Below are 20,273 nucleotides of genomic sequence, written 5' to 3' on the forward strand. Positions count from 1 at the left end.
AGGTAGCTACGGGCCTACGGCTCAGGCTGCATTTGAATGATTGGTTTTGTCGGGTTTCCACTCTCGTGACCATGTCCCAGGTGTTCCCCTGCTACTCCAAGAGACCTAATTGCATACATTTCAGCTGTAAGCTAAAGATGACGAAACCCATGCTCGGACCACACTCTGATCGGGTTTTAAGGTGACACAGGAATGTTGATCACATCCAACAGTATGCAGGAAGCTCCACTGTTATAATGTTCACCTTGTATGCATTACATGTATTATAGTGACGCCTTGGACGCCACGCATACGCGCGCTGCCATCAAACGTTATTTTTGAATCTCATGATGAGCACTAGAGGAAAGCCGATACTCCCAGTACTTGAGGAGAATATCTAGGTGTCTATGAAATACTACTGAAATCGAATTTGTTACCTTCAACAAATACGCATTGCGAAATCAAATACTGCAATATTGGGTACCAAATAACCCAAGTACCCGATGGTAGAAAGTCAAGTGAAGGAAGAAAGAGAAAACTAATCCTGCATGTGTGGAAGAGACTTAATGATAAAAAGAAATGATAAATTCGATTGACATTGGCATTGGCATAGGGTATCATGAAAGCCAAAACAAAAAAAGACTCTGGAGATTAAAAACATAATAGATGAAGCATGAGAATCATTTGGCGCACATGGGAGTCAGATGATCATTCGTAATATTGTCCTTTGAAATATCTCTATTCAAGGACCAGAAGATATCGGAAACTTCAGCACCAGAACATTGAGGCACAGTCTCTCCTGTTACAATGACAGTCACTCGGCCTGGGACCGCCTGCACACCATCCCAGGTAGTCAGGTACCCTCGTTGGCGGAGGGGTTCGAGTCGCGGAAGAAGTAAATCAAGAACTTCTTGTTGAGGGGACTGGGCATCGAGGACCAGGAAGAAAGACTCGTTCGGGGTTGAGTTAATTGTCTCCGCTGGTTTCTCAGTATCCAGGGGGATTTGTGAAGGATCGGATACATCACGAGGCTGCAGTCGTGTGAAGAGTGAGTTGATCCGAAGTTGAAGGTCATTTTCCTCCTTGGGCTCTGAGCCAGCGGGGCTCATCTGCAAATTGTGGCCATGTAACCAGATGTCGGTTCGAAAACCATCACATCCGGCAGCAACGGATTGTGTGAGGGCACTCGGGCGGGGATCCGAATTGGGGAAAGTGCATGTAACCTGCCATTCGCGAGAACTCAATCGAGAACCGGGGCGGGCCAGACTTTCACTTAAGGATGGGAGATATTGAAGACATTGGAAAGCGGCACTAAACCAAACAAAGGCATATTAGAATTTGGGTCGGTTTCAATTTGTCATGATCATGGCGCGGACTCACAAGCATGCGATGACCAGGCAAACCGCGCGTAGCAGGCACTCCTTCCATCGATTCCGTACCGAAGCATATCCTTCAGCGATGATGCCACCCAGACCCGGAATACATTCGGTTGGATACGAGCGGAGCGGGTGGTCGTCCATCAACCAGGGGTCGTATTCGTATTGTGTCGCGTTGGCCTCGAGGTCAACTTCGACCTTGGGAGGCAATTCCATGGCCAAATGCGACCGATCCATCTTCAAGAGAACGGTGAACTGGAGAGCCCCGGGTAAGTGGATTGCTGGGCAAACCTCAAATAGAATGGCGGTAAGGGCCCGAACCTTCAAGGTAAGGTATTTGGTGAGCACGGGTGAGCACGGGTGAGCACCTAAATAAAAATGTCATGGCGGCATGGGGTCGTTCTTGATCAGTTATATACGATGGCCAGCTACATAGAATACAAAGTTAAGGAGGTGTGGAGAGCGGGTCCATATCGCGCAATAGTGGTGCAGCTGATGGTGAGCGGAAGCACGCAATCTTGATTGGTGATGGCATCGCGGATGATCGACAAGGCTTGAGTTGGGAGACGCAAGGATCAGGACAGTGAATGCGCTTTTCTTATCATGGACAAGCCACATTGATACCAATCTGCTCTCAATTCTATACTGAGAACAGTCAGGTTTGCCCTTTTTTTTCTTCTCTTTTTTCCCCCTTCTGTGTTTTCTCTCCAGATCTCACTTTTGAAGAGATCGACAACTGATCAAGTGGATCCTCGCACACAATTCAGCATCAGATTGACGTATCCTTCACCGCCAAGGCTTGCCAAGCACTTTCAGTTCTGTTAAAGGGTCCAGGAGTCCAGGACTCTCCAGGTGCTCCGTATTGGAGCTAAGTTGTTCGTTCCTGGTCTTGAAGTGGTGACTTTGATTGGTCTGGTCGCAGGATGCCCCGCATCCAATTTCACGGCCAGAGATAAGAGTCAAGGATCGATACTATGTAGTATGATTCATACGGTATACCCTTGGGCATTGACCTTAATTGTGGTTATAGATATTATCTTCATAATAATCTCAAACGGACACATGGTACATCAATTCAAAGGTATCTATAGCTTCCAATGGTGCATATAGTACATGCATTCCAAGGTACATATTGATGGGGCTTGCAGTCTTATCAACTGGTTTAATCTCCCCCATTTTGTTATGGATTTCGCATGGCTTGAGCACACAATATTGCCAATTATGACACCGCTACTGCCAAGCCAAGCCAAACCAAAATCAATTTCAAGTAAAGTAAATTAGAAGAATAAACATATTATACCGAGTAGATCTAATTTATTCCTCTCTCAGATACCTGTTGAAAACGGCACCAGTGGCCTCGGGAGGTCATAGCTTAGCAGATGCGCCAGCCTGAGGATTATTGTCCAAAATATTCTTCCGCCCGTTTTCAATTCGCTGTGAAGTGGTCTTGAATAGTCGCGGTAGCCCCGTCTCTTCAAACTCTACCCCTTCAACAACCATTTTGGCGATTCCTTCCGCGACGAGGAAGATCTGTGGCATTCCATGCCCCGTAAAACCAGCCAAAATATATTGACCATCATGCCCAGGAACTTGACCAACATGTGGAAGTCCATCGGAGGAGTATCCCATGACTAAAAATCACATTCAATATTAGCATCACATCATCGCACCCGTGAGTCGTGACTCGTGACCACCCAGGGTATCAACTTCGCGACTTACTTCCTGTCCAAATACGATCGGTATACGCGAAACTCTTCTCCCATCCCTTGAAATTGCGCTGCATATACCCATCGAAATATCGGACCGCGGGTTCCAAAACCCGACTATCATCGCTAACATTATACCAATTCTTTTCCTCGTGGATAAACGACGATCGCGCCCCACCGACAACGATACTGCCATCCTCACGCGGAATGAGGTAGTCATAGTCCCACCCGTTTAATCGCAAGGTGTACGAATTCGTCAAGCGAGGGGCCGTCGATCCAGCCGGAACAACAATGCGGCAACACGTTCCTCTCACCGGAACAATATTGCCTAGGTATTGTGGCGCGAGGGTCGAGGTATAAGCGTTTGTCGCGAGCACCACTACCTTGGCCGCCACCATGCCGCGGGATGTCTCCACTTGCCAGCGATGAGGGGAAGACGGATGGGTCTTTTCTATGATCTTCGTCACGGGTGTATGTGTCTGCAGGTTGACCCCTTGCGATACTACTCTTTGTAATAAGTAGAGGACGAATTTGTAGGCCCAGATGTGAGCTGCATCGTAAGTAAAACAGCCGACCGCCCCTTTGACGCCAGAGAACTGGAGATGATCAGATATGGCGCGCGGGAAAAAATTTCAAAATTTCATTCAGTTCTGGAAGAAACCTACAGCTTCTGCCTCTTCAGACTCGATGATCTGAGCCCCCGCTGTGGGTTTGCTGCCTCCGGCAATCAGACGATTATACCCATCCTTGAGCTTCTGAAAGTGTGCTTCGTCCAATTGCACATCGGTGGCCTTGGTAACGGTATAATCACAATCAATTTTTTCCTTTTCAACAAATTCCTGGACTGCATATACATGTTTGGCTTCAAATGCTGCCACCTCAGCTGCAGCCTCGACTCCATATTCCGTAGCCAAGGTGGCGACAAAGTTGTAGATGTCCGGCTTCATATGGCCTCCTATACACTAAAGTGTCAATTCAAATTCCAAGACCACCTCAGTGCCCCCCCACCCCTCAAAAAAATACAGTATCTACTTACCATTTCGAGCAGTCGCGCCCGAGCAGGCCTGTCGCGCCTCTATAATCGCAATTGAAGGCACCTTGGATCCGGGCTTGACTTGTTGCAAGATGTGATGCGCAACCGATGATCCCGCATACCCGGCTCCAATGATGACGACGTCGGCATACTCTGGTAGAGTTTCGCTGGATCGGTAGTTATCTAGAGGGTGGGGGTCTGTCCGCCAGAAGGGCAGTATGCCATTTGCGACGGGGACATGTGAAGACATTTTTTCCCGCCTTGGTAAAGGTTAGTCTTTTGTGAATTACGCAGATTAAGAGGCAACTGGATGCTCATGTATTGGCAACATTGATGTTGTACAAGTCCACACTTATGGCAATTTGTGGGTTGCATCTTCAATGTTGCCCACCGGTTGCCTTCCCGCCGGGACCGGGAGCGGGGTGGAGTCATCTGTATAGAGGGGAAATACGGAGAGGGGAAATGTACATCAACATAAATCTCTTTGAACCTGTCAGATTCAATTGCGGGGAATATATTGACCGCTGTTTCTGTTGCATAAAAGACAGCTGCAATAAGCTGTCTTAAGCAAGGTGCAGAAATTCCAAGGTTACTACATATTATATTATATTATATACTAGTACTATGTACTAGTGTCACGTAAAATCATTTCCAATTGATATTCCTTCTATTCGTACACTCAAGTGCTTGACTAAAAGTGGGACTAGTAGATATGTACCGACTATTTGAATAATCATGTTTAATTCCCAGCCTGGTGAGCAATGATTTTATCAGCCATTCCAGGTAAGCTGTCGTCAATGACATCCATATCTCCAAATAAGCCGGTCAATGCCTCCTGCTCCAGAACTGTACAATAAGCTCCCTTGAATCTGTTCCAAATACATTAGCATCAAATAAATTGCATTGCAAATGAGAATGAAGAGTATAAAGAACAAAAACACAGAAAGAAAACACATACCCAGCTCTCCGTGCAGCAGAGACATCCCACATATGAGCGGCAGCAAACCATGGGATCTTCCCTTCGTTCTCCAAAGTCAACTTCTCCAACAGAGGCCCATAGGCAGCCAAGTCCGGCTTTCCAATTCCAACAGAGTCACAAGAGAGTAGATTCTCAGCTGGCAACTCAATCCCAGCCTTCTCAAAGTATCCACCAACCCGCGTTAGATCCGCCGCGGTAAAAGCCCAAACGGTAAACCCAGCATCACGCAGCTTCTGGACACACTCGGCGGCACCGGGACGCATAGTGAGAGATTGGTACTCGTGCATGATCCACGCGAGGTCCTCGGCAGAAGCAAAGGCACGGGGATTCTTAATGCCAGCCATCATTCCAAGGACACGGTAGAAGAGAGCTTCAAAGACCTCTCCATAAGGGAGGTACCTTCCCGAGATACTCAAATTGGTGTATTCACGCTCAGCGGTTTCCATCCATGCTGATCCCAGAAGCCAAGGCTTGACACCTTCAGCTCGAAGACGGTCGCCTAGACGACGGTCAATTGCATCAAAAAGGTAGTCGTAGCTGACAAGCGTGCCGACGATGTCGAAGACCACGTTCTTGGAGGAAGCCATTGTTTCCGCTTGGTTTCTGTAAAATTTGAGTGGATATATAGATGGAAGTCAACTGGTTTTGACTTGGGTAATTCAATGTTGTCCTTATCGGAGATTGACTGGTGAATTTTCGCTTTTAAAATAAAGCAATTGGAGTGAGTCACTAGTCAAGTGAGTCAATCTGATCTGTAATCTCTTCAGCACTTTGAGAAAAAAGAGCAACATTGAAAAGAGCAAGATAGGAATCCTGGTGACAAACCCCGCTCTTAGTCCCGGCGGGAACAGCGAGAGAGGGGTTCCCGCCGGGTAACATACTCATCCGTGAAGCTATTTTTACACTAGGCAAGATTGGAAGATAACGACGAGGATGAACAAAAGAGAGAGAGGGGGGGGGGTGTGAGTGTTTTATTTTTCTCTCTTAAGTTATCTGGACTTGCCTCTCCTGGCGTTTGAGTTCTGTGAGTCTAGTCATTCATCAAAGCTATAGCGATGGCGACAAGCGAGAATATTTCGAATGGAAAGATCGACATCAAAGGAAGTGCAGAAAATGAGATTGATATTGAGAGGATTGCAACTTCAGCAACTGAGCAACATGGAGTTTCAAAAGAGATCCCCACTGCGGATACCGCTGGGTTCCATCGGTCTCTCACTAGACGAAAGGTTATGATGATGACCTTTGGTGCTGGGATTGGGACAGGTCTATGGGTGGGAACAGGACAGGCGCTATACTACGGTATGTCAATCAATAAACATCAATTGAAGCTTGAGTCAACATTGAATTGATCCTTCAATGTTTATTAAATGCTGACATGTGAATGTTTCTTAGCTGGCCCTGCGGGAGTCGCCTTGACCTATACTTTGACTGCGTGAGTGACAAAGCACTATATTTATTCAACACAACCCCTCAGTGCTGAGACTCATACTAACAAAAGCTCTTACTTCCAGAATGATCGTTTATGCCCAATATTGTTCGATTGGTGAGATGATCACATACAAGCCAATCCATGGAGGATTTATCCGAATGTGCATGGAATATGTGGATCCTGCACTGGGTTTCGCCATTGGAATCAATTTTTGGTTTTCAGTAAGACCACTCAACATCCACCATGCAAAGCTTCTATTCTAACTAGCGAATCAAAAAGTGGGTGATGATAATTCCAGCAGAAATCACAGCCGCAGTGTCGGTCTTGAAATTCTGGCCAGCAACCGATGCTCTTCCTCTCGCTGTATACATAACGATTTTCTTGGTGGTTATAGCCCTCGCTAATCTTTTCCACGTCCGAATCTACGGCTACATTGAGTACTATATGTCATTCATCAAATGTGCCGCAATTATATTGATGATCTTTTTCCTTTTCATCATGACATCTGGAGGAATTCCCGCTACTCATGGCCCCATTGAGTTTCGTTACTGGAAAAATCCCGGTGCTTTTAAGAATGGAATGAAAGGAATTGCAAAAGCTTTTGTGCAAGCCGCATTTAGTTTTGGTGGTGGTAAGTACAATATCCCTTTCAAGGTTTCTGGCCGTCTTCAGGTTTCTCGATACTCAAGGACTAAACATCGTATTTAGGTGAACATATTGCCGTTATTGCCGGGGAAGTAAAGAACCCTCGACAAACCATCAAGAAAACGATTCGTCCAGTCTTCTGGCGCATGTTCACCTTCTTTGTTGTGAACATTTGGCTCGTGGGGATGTGCGTACCGTCCGATGACACCGACCTGGCCACTACTAGCGGAACTCTGGGAAGTCCCTTCGTTATCGCAATCAAGCGGGCAAATGTTTATGGACTGGCACATGCGATAAACGGATTCATATTTCTCAGTGTTATTAGCTGTGGTATCACCAGTGCTTACGTGGCAAGTCGAAGCCTAACAGCGCTGGCGGACCTGAATATTATCCACCCTTTCTTTGGTCGAAAGGATACACAGGGTAGGCCATATGTGTCCTTGGCCATCAGCCTACTACTTGGCGGAGGTCTTTGCTATCTCAATTGCGACAGTATTGGCACTGTTGCCTATAACTGGTTTTCTTCTCTGGTATGTGAATTAACTCTATAATCTCCTGGAAGTTGGGCTTGGGACTACGACTAACAAGACAATCTCCCTAGGTCGCTATCGCAACCCTCTTTGAATGGTCTGGGTGCTATATCTCCCATCTTCGATTCAGACAGGGACTTAAGACCCAAGGCAAGGATCTCAGCAAGTTGCCGTTCAAAGGACTACTTACGCCCTGGGCGCAGTACTTCAGTCTTATCATAGTGGTTTTCATTTTTGGATGTGAATTTTATCTATCGTGCTGGCCATTCGGAGAAAAAGGGTCTGCGAAGACATTCTTTTCCACTTATCTTGCTGCTCCCTTGTTTGTATTTGATTACTTCGTATACAAGGTATGCTCTTCTCTTTCCTCAAGGTCCGCGATTACTTTTTCTGACGTTGCAAAGTTCTATTTCAAAACAAAGATTGTAAAGTACACAGAGATGGACTTCTCCGCAGCGCAGTATTTTGACGAAGAAGATCGCCTCAATGACACGGGCGACCAAGAGAAATCAAGTTCCAAGACAGAATGGCTCAAACGCATTCGATATATGATATTTGGGTAGAGGAATAAGATTGTTTCTACAGAGCCAGGAAAGCCTCCGGATCCAAACTCAAACCATCCGTTGTCCAGTCTGGATTGAAAAGATCGGTCAAATCATGGATATCTGAATGAAATGCGCTTTCAGCACTCGAGGTTCGATTCGAAACAGGACTGAATGAAGATAGTTCCATCATGCTGCCAATATCTTTATCTTTCTTCATCGACTGTGTCCAATCTTTGAATGTCGCATAAGCGGATGTAGATATTTGCCCTGTATTTGCCTCATCATCAATTGATCCCCCATCTAGTGACCACTGACGAATTGCCGCTTCAATTGACTCAATGTACGATATTTCAGATTGTGTAGAGGTTCCACCGGTCATTTGACGGATAAGAAGCATACCGTGTTCCAACACTTTCTGTAGCTTTGGGGATCTTCCAGAGTTGAGACTCTCTGCAAGGATGACGAGAATAGCTGCTCTGCAGGAACTGAACTCAGTATAGGAGGCACGGCATAGGCCCAGGTTGTCTGAGAGTAATTGGAGCAATTCAATAATTTCGAATGCACATTGTACACAGTCATCTACCAACATCAACCGCTGTGTTCTGGCCGTATTCTGCTTCTTAGACGGCTCTTTGTCGCAAGCATCAAAGATAAAAGGTCGGCCCATGTAGATGTAGATCAAAAGGTAGCATAACTTCATATGGCAATTTTGTCGGAATAGGGGTCCCTGGGGAGTAGTATCTCGAATACTGGTTGAAAGTGAGCTCCACCATTGTCGAATATTTGTCCTCAACTGCACAAGCCGTCCTGAATACTCTGGCATCAGTCTCTTGGGACATTTTTTGAATTTTGTCCTGTCATTATTGCGATCAGTTCAAGTGAATTTGCAAAAAAAAAAAAAAAAAAAAAAAAAAACCATCAGCAAGAATTCTCTTACAATGTATCTGCTACCTCTCCAGTCCAAGAGACTAGATCAATAAAAGCCATCATATTGAGGAAATTTGGCGAGTCGAACGTGTGGCAATCCGTTGGCAGATCAGCGTTGACTTCTGATCTTGGGATGGAATTAGGTCGCCCATGCATAATAGCAGTTCTTCTGCGTTTTGTGAGCCTCGCCTTCGTTACAACCGGAATTCACCCTAGCATACCTTTCGAGGGTATAGACAGTCCAAAAAAGACGATTTCTCAACTCGAGTGTTCTGCGATCACATTCATCCCCAACGCATTTTCGATGCATACCGTTTTGAATCGCCATTTTCATCGCCAATCCAAAGTATGTGTAGGAAAGCCCGCCACATGAGACCGGTAAAGAATATACCGCTAATAGGAGAAAGGCTTGCACGCTTTCATACGAAGCTACTAAGATAACATCAGGACCCAATCTGCATGCTACATGAAAGAAACCGAGTCCCACTGAGTCCTCAAAACAAATGGCAATTTCTTCGGAGACATTTGTATCGGTATTTGACCTGTCTTCTTCCATGTGCGCAAACTGTGTACCTATTGCTAACACAGCAAATACGGAGCATACCCAGGGGATATCAGCTGCCGTCAAGTCCGCCAAAGGATTATAGCATAGTTGTAGCTTTTCTCGCATCCAACCTTTCTCGATATAGAATGAATTGACTTCGGTGTATTTGAAGAATACGTCAACCAAAAATTCAGCGATTGGCCTCGGGGGTAAATGGGTTATTGTTTCGGTGATACTGTGAATGGAGGACTGGAGATGAGTTGCTCGCCAATATTCTTTGACCTAAACACAGTTAGAGAGAGATAATCATACTAGTAAACTGTAGGTAGCGACATACCTCTGAATCGCATCGCATTGTGCGACGTAGCTTTTCAGAAAAGTTCCAGTGAGAAAACTCGCCCGAATAGACTAGACTGAACGGTTAGTGAGATACATGGTTCAAATGGCCCAGCTTGACGTACATGCAACGTTACTTGACACAAAATGAACGTGGTGTGATTCATTCACGCCATCGAAGCTATCTATCTCCTTGGTCTCTGATGTGCACTTTGCTGCGATTCCGGCAATACTTTCTTCATCCAACGGTACATCCCCGAGAAAATGCTGCACAATGTGTTCCAGATTTCGTTGATGTTGATTTTCGTCTGGTATTATTGGTTCATCTTCGTGGTCTTGAAACGATCGGCTTGGTCTTTGAGAAGCTGGATGAGCCGTGAAGTTGCATTGCCGATCTAATCGTAAGCATCGCCAGCATGGTTGGCCACCTTCACATTTCTCTTTCTGTTTCCGGCAAACATCACATCTGATAGTGATCAGCTTTGGCAAAACGTTTGAATGGTTGCTGCGCGTGTTTTGACACGAACTCACGCAAGAGATGTTCTTCTTCTAGTAGCGGTTGCTTCGCGCTTGCGCTTAGCACCAGTAGCACCAGTAGCACGCGACTCGACTTCTTGCCTATTCTCTTCCGACATGATGCGATCGGATTAGTTGCGTCTCGCTCCAAATGCCCACCTTGGAATTTTCGAACGCGATAAAACAGAGGTGTCGTTCAATTTGAACAGCTGAACAGCCATATCTCTCCAAAATGTTCGATACGCTATCATTCTTATCAAGGGAATATAGCAGGATGCGGGGTAAAGCTCGAGTCGCAACCAATAAAAACATGACAAACCGTGGCTATCAAATGACCAGATAAAGGAGGTTGCCTCGGACTATTTCCGTATGAGACCAGCACTTGAGACTCATGGATTCACGGGGTTTGTAAGGTTGGAGTATGTACAAAGTGAGGTTATATGATATTTATGGCAGGAGGATAGATTGTGCAGAATGATAAAATACGTTCAAATGTTAAATTCAACATTTGAATGTTTGTATCATGTATGTAATTGTAGTGTAAATTCTGGTATAGAATCCGTATTGATACGCCGCTCCTAGTGTTACTCTGTAATACACCAGACCAACACATATGCATATTTTAACATTTGAACCAGGTGCCTTTTATACATATTCAGAGAAATGAATTCAAAGGAGCTTCTTAAACATGCTGATCGAATACTCTGTCTGATGCTTTGCCGATGCTTACCCCGAATTTCCCCGTTTCCCCGCAAAATGAGTCAAAGTCCTGGATTCCTGGATTCCTGAATGCAAGGTAAAAGTACCTTCACAACCACCAGGGATTGAACTTTGCATTGTTATTTCCCTCAAAAAAAAAAAACATGAATCGCCCACTGGAGTCAATGGTCATAACAGATCATCATGGCCCTGCAGGCATCAGGGACCACTTGTAAGCTTTTTTCTTTCGCAACTCTCTTTTCGTCGAAATTTTCTGACTCAAAGTCTTCAAGACAACCAATTGTGGTGGTGATATCATCGACTGCACTCGTATTCACAGGATGTGGTATCAACTTCGCCTTCGGTGTCTGGCAGGAACTCTACGACTCCATGTCTAAACTCCCAAACACTCCATTCACAGGAGCAACGCCAGCGCAAATTGACCTGATCGGTACACTGTCCATCGCGCTCATGACAATTGGTGCTCCATTCACGACCGCATGGACAAAACAATACTCACCCCGAGCAGTCATTTGGAGCGGCGGAATAATCTACTCCCTCGCACTGATCCTAGCGAGTTTCAGCCAAGCCCTTTGGCAATTCATTCTCACTCAAGGCCTCCTCCTGGGAATAGGAACGTGCATGGCATATATGCCCTCCGTGACAGTGGCACCGACATGGTTCTCGCGCCACCGAGGCTTAGCAATGGGAATTATTCTCGCAGGAACAGGGTTCGGCGGCGTGGTGTGGCCACTCGCGTTCCGTTTACTCATCGAACGGGTCGGATTTCGCAATACCCTCCGCATCACAGCTTGTCTCTCCTTCGTCCTCATTTCCATCTCCGGTACTTTTATGAAATGGCCGGCTAGTCAGATTGCACGTATCGAGGCAGAGAATTCTGTAACCATACGGTCGGCCAATTTCTTCCGCATTCCTTTAGTCGACTGGCGTGTTGCACGTACCCGAAAATTCGCGGCTCATGCCTTGGGCGCTGCACTTCAGTCGGCTGCGTATTATACACCTGTCTTCTTCTTTTCGTCCTTTGCTCGTACTCTCGGATACTCGACGGCGACGTCGGCAAACTTCATCGCGATTTCAAATGCCGCAAATGCCGTTGGGAAAATCGTGATTGGCTACGCTGCAGACCGAATGGGCAGGCTGAATACCTTGTTTCTGACAACTTTTCTTTCTGCGATTGCCGTGCTAGCGCTGTGGCTTCCAGCATCGCTATCAAGCTCCCAGTCAAATGGCAGTGTTTTATTTATCGTGTTCACTATCGCCTACGGCATATTCGCATCGGCCTATGTGTCTTTGTTCCCGGCGAGCTTGGTAGAGTCATTCGGGGTACAAAACTTTGTTTCTATCAATGGGGCTCTATACATGGTTCGAGGCTTTGCTACTCTTCTTGGTACGCCTATCGCAGGAGTACTGATTCGCAGTTCCCCACATCAAACCGCTAGCCCTCGAAGTTATGAGAACACCAGTATTATGGTCGGAGTACTGTTAGCAGCCGCCACATTTGCAGTACTCTGGACCAGATTCGAAGCTGTATTTACTTTAGAGGGGGGACAAGGTCATCGAAGAAAGTGGATAATGTAAGGGTAGTCTTAAAGCAATGCGCACGGCTAGTATGAACAGTAGTATACGAGTTGTCTCCCAAATGTTCCTTCTTTTCCTTCTCTTATTCCAGGCTTGAAATATTAACTTTACGAGCACTTGGGATGATCATATAGAATTGTCAATCAGTGATTTTTGGCCAATCGCCAAATTCAGACTATAAAAACATTTGAAGGATTGATCGGCATTTCGTGGCGGTTCTTGTGATCCCATCTTTCAGCTGAAGCTGAAGCTGAAATGCAGCATCTATCACGTAGGACCAAGATTGTAGGCGCTAAAGTGTTGGATTTTGCTTCTTTTTGATCGCTTCGTTAATCCTTGCCCAGGTGGCACCACAAGAACATCAAACTCTTTACTACGCCAAACTATTTATCATATTCCGCAGCTTATTTCCAATCATCTCATGAAATATTTTCAAACGAGAAATTCCTAGGAGTTTATGTTGACCAATCCGATGTCGTGACTCGGGTTCTGTCCGTTGGGCAATGAGGCCTCGCACTCGCACTAGTAAATTCATGCATGGATGTTGCCTGGGTGCAACCTCGGATTAATGAGTTTACAACAAGCATATTGCTTTTGTTCAAAACCTTGGAAAGCAAAAAAAAGCAACAAGTTCAAGGCTTTGCTATCATTCCAAGGTTGTTTAGACTTTGTGGAGCTGTAGAGTGACTATAGAGCATGCAGTATGGCATGTACCATGACCCAATTAACAGACATGTGCTGTCAAGTGAAAATGCTGCGCAACACACCATAGTCTGCACAGTAGCCCTAAAAAGTTTTGAGATGCCCAAATCTGCCAGTGTCGAACATACTTAAGCAAGTCCCTGACCCACTTGGATTTGAATCTTATCATTCTTCAACACTATTCAAGCTATGGCTTCAAAGACGGCACTTGAGAAAGCAAAGATTAGCAAGCGTAGTTGGAGCGATGAGTTCCAATACTATGCTAAGCATTTGAACGTTTTCAATGCAATTGTTCTGCTGGGCGCCATTCCAACTTATTTCACGGCCATTCTACATGTTCCTCTCCGCTGGGAGACTTTCTTGTTGACAGGGGTCTTTTACCTCGCCGGGGGGATGGGAATCACGGCCGGTAAGTACTAATACTAGTTGATAGTACCATTACCCCGTCATCTACAAAAAGAACGTACTGATAGTTGGGCAAAACAGGTTACCACCGCCTCTGGTCTCACAGATCATATAAAGCATCAACGCCGCTACGATACTGGCTCGCCATAATGGGTGCCGGTCAGTGGCAATGGTCTATCCTCTGGTGGGCAAAGCACCACCGCTCCCACCACCGTTACACCGACACAGAGCAAGATCCCTACAACCCTACCCGTGGATTCTTCTTCTCCCACGTCGGGTGGCTCGTGGGCTACAACCCCAAATCATGGGGGAAAGTCGATCTGTCCGATCTTCTAGCCGATCCAGTGGTAGTCTGGCAGCACAAATGGGGCACTCTAGTTGGCTTCCTCACAGCCGTTGTCTTCCCAGTTGCAATCGCGCATTATGGCTGGGGCGATGCCCGAGGTGCACTCGTCCATACTGTATTAGGACGACTGATGTGGATCTGGCACCTGGGATTCTTCGTGAATTCCATCGCCCATCTTCCTTGGTTTGGCTCTCAGCCATATTCAGATAAACACAGTGCTCGCAATGTGTTGCTCTTTGCGTGGGTATTGGCCGGCGAGGCGAGCCATAACTTCCACCACACTTTCCCAGCCGATTATCGAAATGGGCTTCATTGGTATGAGGGCGATCTGTCGAGGTGGTTTATTCGCACTTGTGAACGACTTGGACTTGCGTGGGACCTGCATATTACCAGTCCCGCCGAGGTTGAGCGGGCGAAGCAACGTCAGATCAACATCAAGGAAGGGATTGCCCATGGCCCGGAGGTTGCTCACCTGCCGGAGATGGAGTGGAAAGATTTTGTTGAGCAGGCGGCTGCTGGTCGTTGTCTCACCGCTGTTCATGGAATTATTCATGATGTTACTGATTTCATGGCTGATCATCCTGGTGGGCCTGAACTGGTGCAACAATACATCGGAAAAGATGCCACTACGGCGTTCTATGATGAGGATTCGCATGTCCATTCACCGTATGCTGAGACCATGTTGGGTAACATGCGGATGGCTATTACACGTAGACAGGAAGGATTTGATGAAAAGAAAAAAAAGTAGTCAATGCTAAGAATTGACCACCCTAACGAGATACGGTATAAGCTGGTCAGTGCCAATTTTTCGGAATGTTTTAAATAAGCTCTTAAGAAAAATTCAAGTATGTTGAAATCGTTGTCTATAAATGTATAGCCAATCTATGGGTAACCTTTGGTATTGTTCGTCATCATCAGTCATTCAAGTTTCTATCAATGCAAATCATGGCCCCGGTGTCTGTGCCCCCTCTCCTAATCCCATCAGTCCGCCAGCTATACCGTTCATGCGGCGGTCCAGTATGTCCTCCTCGCTGCCGAGCGATGAGATACTTCTATGCCGGGAACGGAAAGCGGAAGGGCTTTCGGGGGCGCTGTTTATGTCTTCTGGGTCGATATCATCATGATAATTGTACTTCCTATCCAGGTGCTTGAGTCTCGCCAGAAAACCGCTTTCTGCCTCAGGCGCCGGCTCATTCTCCAAGCTCGTGAACCCAGCCAGTCGACGTTTTGAAAACCGGGGATTTTTCGGAAGGACTGCCAGATCTGGCGTGGATAGTGGTAAGGAAGACATCTTGGTCATGCCTATCTCAAGTGGTCTGTCCTCATCTGCGGAAGACTCCCCTGTCAGATGACGATGATGGTATTTGTGGTAAGCTTTCGCGTGTTCAGTGGGCTTGTTTGAGCCTTTCCATCTGGTGGATGCGTTCATTCTGGAGCTACCGGACATCTGAAGAAGACTGTACTCGGATTCATGTAGCTCGGCTGTCTCAAACAGAGTCTCAATCCATGATGCACTGCGCTTGATGTATTTCCACGCATCTGGGAAAAATCCCGCCATTTGAATAAAACCATGCGAGACTCCAGGGATCAAGGATACCTCCACATGATCCTTTTCGCGAAATTGGCGACGAGATTTTTCAAGCCCAAGATCTTGGCGCTCTTGGAAGTACTGCAGTTTTGCCTGGCGCAGTCTACCGGCAAAAATGACAGTGTCATCCACTAGGGGATCACGCTCACCAGTAAAGATATAGGTCTTAGGGAATCGGGCAAGTAATGCGTCTGGGGCAAGGACTGGAGAAAGAAGGAAATCAGTGTTAAAGTCTGGTCGCTGATGCGGCCCAATGTACAAAATAATCATCGCACGCATCATTTCCGGGGTGAGAATTCGATCATGCACGTAGGAGATCATTGATGACACTGCCAGTCGAGTCTTGAGCGGTTGGATCCCCCCGTCTGTCGGTAATTTGGATTCACCGTTGAGGTCCTCGCTTTTTTTTAATTTTTCGCGAAGGGCCTTGGCTGCTTCGGATGCTATGTTGGGTTCCTCTTGACCATCCACCTGCTTAGGGGGAGATATGGCGGTCAAGTCTTCAACGGAATGACCTGGCGAGGTGAATGGAGTGAGCTTTCGGTAATGATCTTGCTTTTGCTGTAGCACACTTGGGTTCTTTTGACGAGAACTCTTATCCTGAATCAAAGCCATCTGTTCGTCCGTCATCCAGCTTTCCACCTTCACATTTAGTGCCGGATAAGCCAATACTAGCCCATCTGGTCTAGAGAGAACATCTTCACTACGCCAGCCTTGAGCTGCCGAGGACTGGAGAATCATCAAAGTCATACTAACCGCCAGGTTTCCGCCTGCGCTTTCACCTGTCACAACGATTCGTGGGCGGGTCACTCCACTCAGTCCGACGCAACGTCCATTCGTAGATACGATAGTATGATAGACATCGTAACATTCATGCAGGGCATATGGGTAGGCATATTCAGGTGCTTTTTTGTAATCGATGCTGAGAACTGGCACTTTCAACTGTCCCGCCCATGATAAAAGTTTGTCTTCGGAGTTTCGGGGTCCCATGGCAACAAAGCCACCACCAGGTACATCTAGAACAATGCATGACTGGTCTTTCAGGGCGCTCAAAGGTCCATCAAAATATAGCCATGCGCTAACGGGGTCGCTATGCACAGATTGCTTCGGCCGGGGAATGCGGATAGCCCGTGGAGAGTACCTAGTCATTCGTGGGCGGATCAAACTCGCCATAGCCCACAGGTAAGGACTGGTGGCTTTATTCCATGAGACACGCATATGTTCCAGGGTAAGGGTTGCCCGAACCCGGCGCACCTTTTCGTCCGCATGTTCCGCTGCAATCAAGTAGTAGACAGTAAACACCAATGAGGCGATATCTCGCAGCCACTTTGGCTTGATGGACATTGCTGTCCAAAAGCCAGCATCAAGACCAGTTGTGATCCATGTTGCTCGAAAAAAGGATCGAGAGTAAAGGTTGGCTAGTGGTTCTGGGCACTCGAGTCCGACGATCTTGGCGAAGTTGCGACTGACATACAGACATAGAAAGATTATGGTTGTTGTCTGCCAAGTTGTCAATTTATTCGCGAAGCGGGCGGAGATTGTGCGAAGAAGCGGTGGTCCATGCTTGTTTCCTCTGTTGCGAGTAAGTTAGCTAGAAATACACATGTATGTCTTGGAGGACGTCATCACTCCTTACCGCAGCAAGTAGAGAGACCAGAACGAAACAACCGCAAAAACCTGGAATTTGCGAAATCTGGTCGAGGGCCTTCCCAAGACGTGGTCTAACATGCATTTAAGTCAATATCAAATTGGTTTCAAGTTGCCGAGCAGAAGCATACCTATCATTTCCCGCGATGTGAACTATGCAATGCAGCTGTACAGTCACCCTCGGGAGCAGTCCGGCTCATAAATGAGAAGCAAATGGAATATCGCAAATCAAATTAAAGTAAATGGAGTGCTTGAAAGGGAAGGTTAGATGAAAAGAGAGGAGAAGGAAATACTAGCGGTAGTGACAACATGAGAATCACATGTCAAACAGTTTCCGAATCCTATCACATGCACAGTGACGCCATCAGCTGACTTTGCTTTGTTTAGATTGTTTTCTCGTCGATCCACTCACAAGTCACTATACTGTACTTGGACAAGCTCTACAAGCGAATTCCACTTCGGTGATTCTGGCCTATAATTCAATCCAAATTCAATAAATGACGGTATAATAGGGTATACAATAACTAGAATGCAATCAGCTCCGTACCAATCGGGTTAGTGTCAATACTAAATACCGCTCGGATCAGCCCAAGGCCCCAACTCCCAAGAACACAGAAACTGCCGGGGTATTTGACGTCTTTAGCGTATTGAACAGCTGTGGCTGAGATCATACAGTGTGACCCCCGCGAAATGTACACCTAAGATGTACACCTAAGAGTCAAGACTATATTAGGACTTCATCCCCACAATCTGCGATTGGATTCGGATGATAGTTATTCCGGCAGAGTCTCCTAGCGGCCGCAACGGCCAACCGTCCACGGCGCACGCCTCCGAGGCTCCAACCCACTTGGCATATGCCGCATATTCCTTCAGCAAAACCCGGTCATGGATATTGGTGAAGCTCCCCGGGCTTGCGCTTCATGCAAAAGAAATAAGCGTGGATGTGATAAAGGTCTACCAAAATGTAGCTTATGCGTAAGGTTCGTCTCCTGACACGCTCCGAACCCTGATTCTTTGAGTGCTTAGCTTAGATTGTCAATTCGCAATTACTAGGACAAATCGAGACTGCGATTACTCAGACAACTCCCAATTTAGTCAGAGAGACGAGCTTGAAGATTTGCGAAGTCGCATCCAGGAACTTGAGCAACGCTTGACCCCCTTCACTCTAACACCAGCTGCGTCTATAAGTGACTTATTTAATCCTGATAACCCTGCTCAGCTTCCACTTCATCAAAACTTGTCCGCAGTGGTCTCTTATATTGATTCTAGTACTGGCTCCACTTGCAATATTCCCAGCCCTTCAAGCCATGTTCCTGCCCCGGATGATGTCTCTACCTTGCTGGGTGGCTCGGATATAGAAGACATCAAATTTCGTTATTTCAGTTCGGTACATACCTGGATGCCTATTGTGAGCAAGATTCGATTGGAGCGTATCACAAAATGCGCGCCTGGTCTCTTAAAAGCAGATACATTGTTTCTGATCTTGTGCATGAAACTTGTGTGCACATATGACCAGAGCGAGGGCTCTTCCGGTCTCTACAATGTGGCCAAGAGACTGGGCCAGGAGCTTGAATTAAAGGGTCTCATCACAGTCCGCACGATTCAGGCCGGCCTGCTTCTTTGTGTATATGAAGTTGGTCATGCTATTTACCCCGCTGCTTTCTTAAACATCAGCTGCTGCGCCCGACAGGGTGTGGCTCTTGGCCTGCATAACAAGTCAGCCCCCCAATTAGCCGGCGCTCCCAGAAGTTGGGTCGATTGGGAAGAAAGGCAACGGGTTTGGTGGATGATTGTGATTCTGGACAGGTAATTCGCGCCCCTTTATGTTTCCACAATACAAGAAACTGAAGTATGCCTCAGGTATATTGCGATAGGATCTGACCTTCGCCCCCTGTGCACTGAAGATCCCAATAAAGACACCCTCATTCCAGCAAGCGATAGTGCTTGGGATAGTGGAGTAAGTCTCTATCAATTGATAATTGAGTTTCTGTTGTCGTATACAACCTTTATGTTAATCTTTTAATCGTCTCCTGCAGGAAATGATGTGCCCCGAACGGGTGTTACTCTCATCGAACAGCGATACCCCAGTTAGTGCTTTTGCACGTCTAGCGCAGGCATCTAACCTACTCGGCCGTGTTGTCAAACATTGCAATGACACATCAATGGAACCTGAATATTCGCTAGACAGCTTTGAAAGGCTCACGCAGACAATAATCGCGCTCTTGCAACTATTAACTACAAACGAAGAGTTTTCGTCAAGAAATCCACTAAGTCCTGCGGCAGCACTATGTTTTAGGTGAACTTATTCTCCGCGGTTAAGTGACCTCAACCTTGGAACCCTTATTGACTAGTATCTATAGCGCTTTGTTCAAGCTAGCCAACCACCATGCATGTGATCTACACAGTGAAGTCCAGGGCCTTGACATTGGACTGGTCTCTCGCCTCCGTGAAAACATGCAACGAAGTCTCCAGATGCTGAAAGACATCTCCAATCAAGTGATAATGTTCGTTCAAGATGCCAGAGAATCGCTGACTCCACAAACGATGGATTTGGTGTCACCGCTTGTCTTGAACTGCATCTACGGCTCTACTTCAAATCATTCGTGGATGGTATTAGAGAGTGGTGCTTCGCAGTATGCAATTGGCAAGGCCGTCTGTGAGGACATGCTTCAGCATTTAGGTACTCGATGGAGAGCAGCTAGTAAGTTTTGACTGGTCACCATCAACTCTCGATGGGTGTAA

General features: G+C 46.6%; 9 protein-coding genes across 9 annotated transcripts; 4 read left to right on the forward strand and 5 right to left on the reverse strand.

Moving 5' to 3' along the window:
• Positions 1–659: 659 nt before the first annotated feature.
• N7466_008059 (uncharacterized protein) lies at positions 660–1,592 on the reverse strand (the record flags this gene model as incomplete). The annotated part of the gene is made up of 2 exons (XM_057167448.1): positions 660–1,290; positions 1,360–1,592. 2 exons carry the CDS (start codon positions 1,590–1,592, stop codon positions 660–662), a joined length of 864 nt encoding a protein of 287 aa, XP_057018079.1.
• A 1,128-nt stretch (positions 1,593–2,720) lies between these two features.
• N7466_008060 (NAD(P)/FAD-dependent oxidoreductase) lies at positions 2,721–4,344 on the reverse strand (the record flags this gene model as incomplete). The annotated part of the gene is made up of 4 exons (XM_057167449.1): positions 2,721–2,986; positions 3,075–3,657; positions 3,727–4,016; positions 4,098–4,344. 4 exons carry the CDS (start codon positions 4,342–4,344, stop codon positions 2,721–2,723), a joined length of 1,386 nt encoding a protein of 461 aa, XP_057018080.1.
• A 489-nt stretch (positions 4,345–4,833) lies between these two features.
• N7466_008061 (uncharacterized protein) lies at positions 4,834–5,660 on the reverse strand (the record flags this gene model as incomplete). Its single annotated transcript, XM_057167450.1, has 2 exons — positions 4,834–4,963; positions 5,053–5,660. The coding sequence occupies 2 exons, from the start codon at positions 5,658–5,660 to the stop codon at positions 4,834–4,836; spliced, it is 738 nt and encodes a 245-aa protein (XP_057018081.1).
• Positions 5,661–6,128: 468 nt separating this feature from the next.
• On the forward strand, positions 6,129–8,240 carry N7466_008062 (Amino acid/polyamine transporter I; the record flags this gene model as incomplete). The annotated part of the gene is made up of 7 exons (XM_057167451.1): positions 6,129–6,372; positions 6,466–6,505; positions 6,585–6,723; positions 6,770–7,133; positions 7,211–7,677; positions 7,749–8,027; positions 8,082–8,240. The coding sequence occupies 7 exons, from the start codon at positions 6,129–6,131 to the stop codon at positions 8,238–8,240; spliced, it is 1,692 nt and encodes a 563-aa protein (XP_057018082.1).
• Positions 8,241–8,256: 16 nt separating this feature from the next.
• N7466_008063 (uncharacterized protein) lies at positions 8,257–10,664 on the reverse strand (the record flags this gene model as incomplete). The annotated part of the gene is made up of 6 exons (XM_057167452.1): positions 8,257–9,076; positions 9,160–9,318; positions 9,371–9,975; positions 10,031–10,101; positions 10,155–10,495; positions 10,561–10,664. The coding sequence occupies 6 exons, from the start codon at positions 10,662–10,664 to the stop codon at positions 8,257–8,259; spliced, it is 2,100 nt and encodes a 699-aa protein (XP_057018083.1).
• Positions 10,665–11,408: 744 nt separating this feature from the next.
• N7466_008064 (putative MFS monocarboxylate transporter) lies at positions 11,409–12,843 on the forward strand (the record flags this gene model as incomplete). The annotated part of the gene is made up of 2 exons (XM_057167453.1): positions 11,409–11,476; positions 11,538–12,843. The coding sequence occupies 2 exons, from the start codon at positions 11,409–11,411 to the stop codon at positions 12,841–12,843; spliced, it is 1,374 nt and encodes a 457-aa protein (XP_057018084.1).
• Positions 12,844–13,734: 891 nt separating this feature from the next.
• On the forward strand, positions 13,735–15,044 carry N7466_008065 (acyl-CoA desaturase; the record flags this gene model as incomplete). Its single annotated transcript, XM_057167454.1, has 2 exons — positions 13,735–13,954; positions 14,032–15,044. The coding sequence occupies 2 exons, from the start codon at positions 13,735–13,737 to the stop codon at positions 15,042–15,044; spliced, it is 1,233 nt and encodes a 410-aa protein (XP_057018085.1).
• Positions 15,045–15,239: 195 nt separating this feature from the next.
• On the reverse strand, positions 15,240–17,669 carry N7466_008066 (putative lipase; the record flags this gene model as incomplete). Its single annotated transcript, XM_057167455.1, has 3 exons — positions 15,240–17,457; positions 17,521–17,605; positions 17,663–17,669. The coding sequence occupies 3 exons, from the start codon at positions 17,667–17,669 to the stop codon at positions 15,240–15,242; spliced, it is 2,310 nt and encodes a 769-aa protein (XP_057018086.1).
• Positions 17,670–18,416: 747 nt separating this feature from the next.
• Positions 18,417–20,243, forward strand: N7466_008067 (uncharacterized protein; the record flags this gene model as incomplete). Its single annotated transcript, XM_057167456.1, has 5 exons — positions 18,417–18,511; positions 18,585–19,337; positions 19,392–19,488; positions 19,568–19,820; positions 19,909–20,243. The coding sequence occupies 5 exons, from the start codon at positions 18,417–18,419 to the stop codon at positions 20,241–20,243; spliced, it is 1,533 nt and encodes a 510-aa protein (XP_057018087.1).
• Between the last annotated feature and the right edge of the window lie 30 nt (positions 20,244–20,273).

This window comes from Penicillium verhagenii (assembly GCF_028828195.1).
Source record: "Penicillium verhagenii strain IBT 33310 chromosome Unknown utg000008l_segment0_segment0, whole genome shotgun sequence".
NCBI classification, from domain to species: Eukaryota; Fungi; Ascomycota; class Eurotiomycetes; order Eurotiales; family Aspergillaceae; genus Penicillium; species Penicillium verhagenii.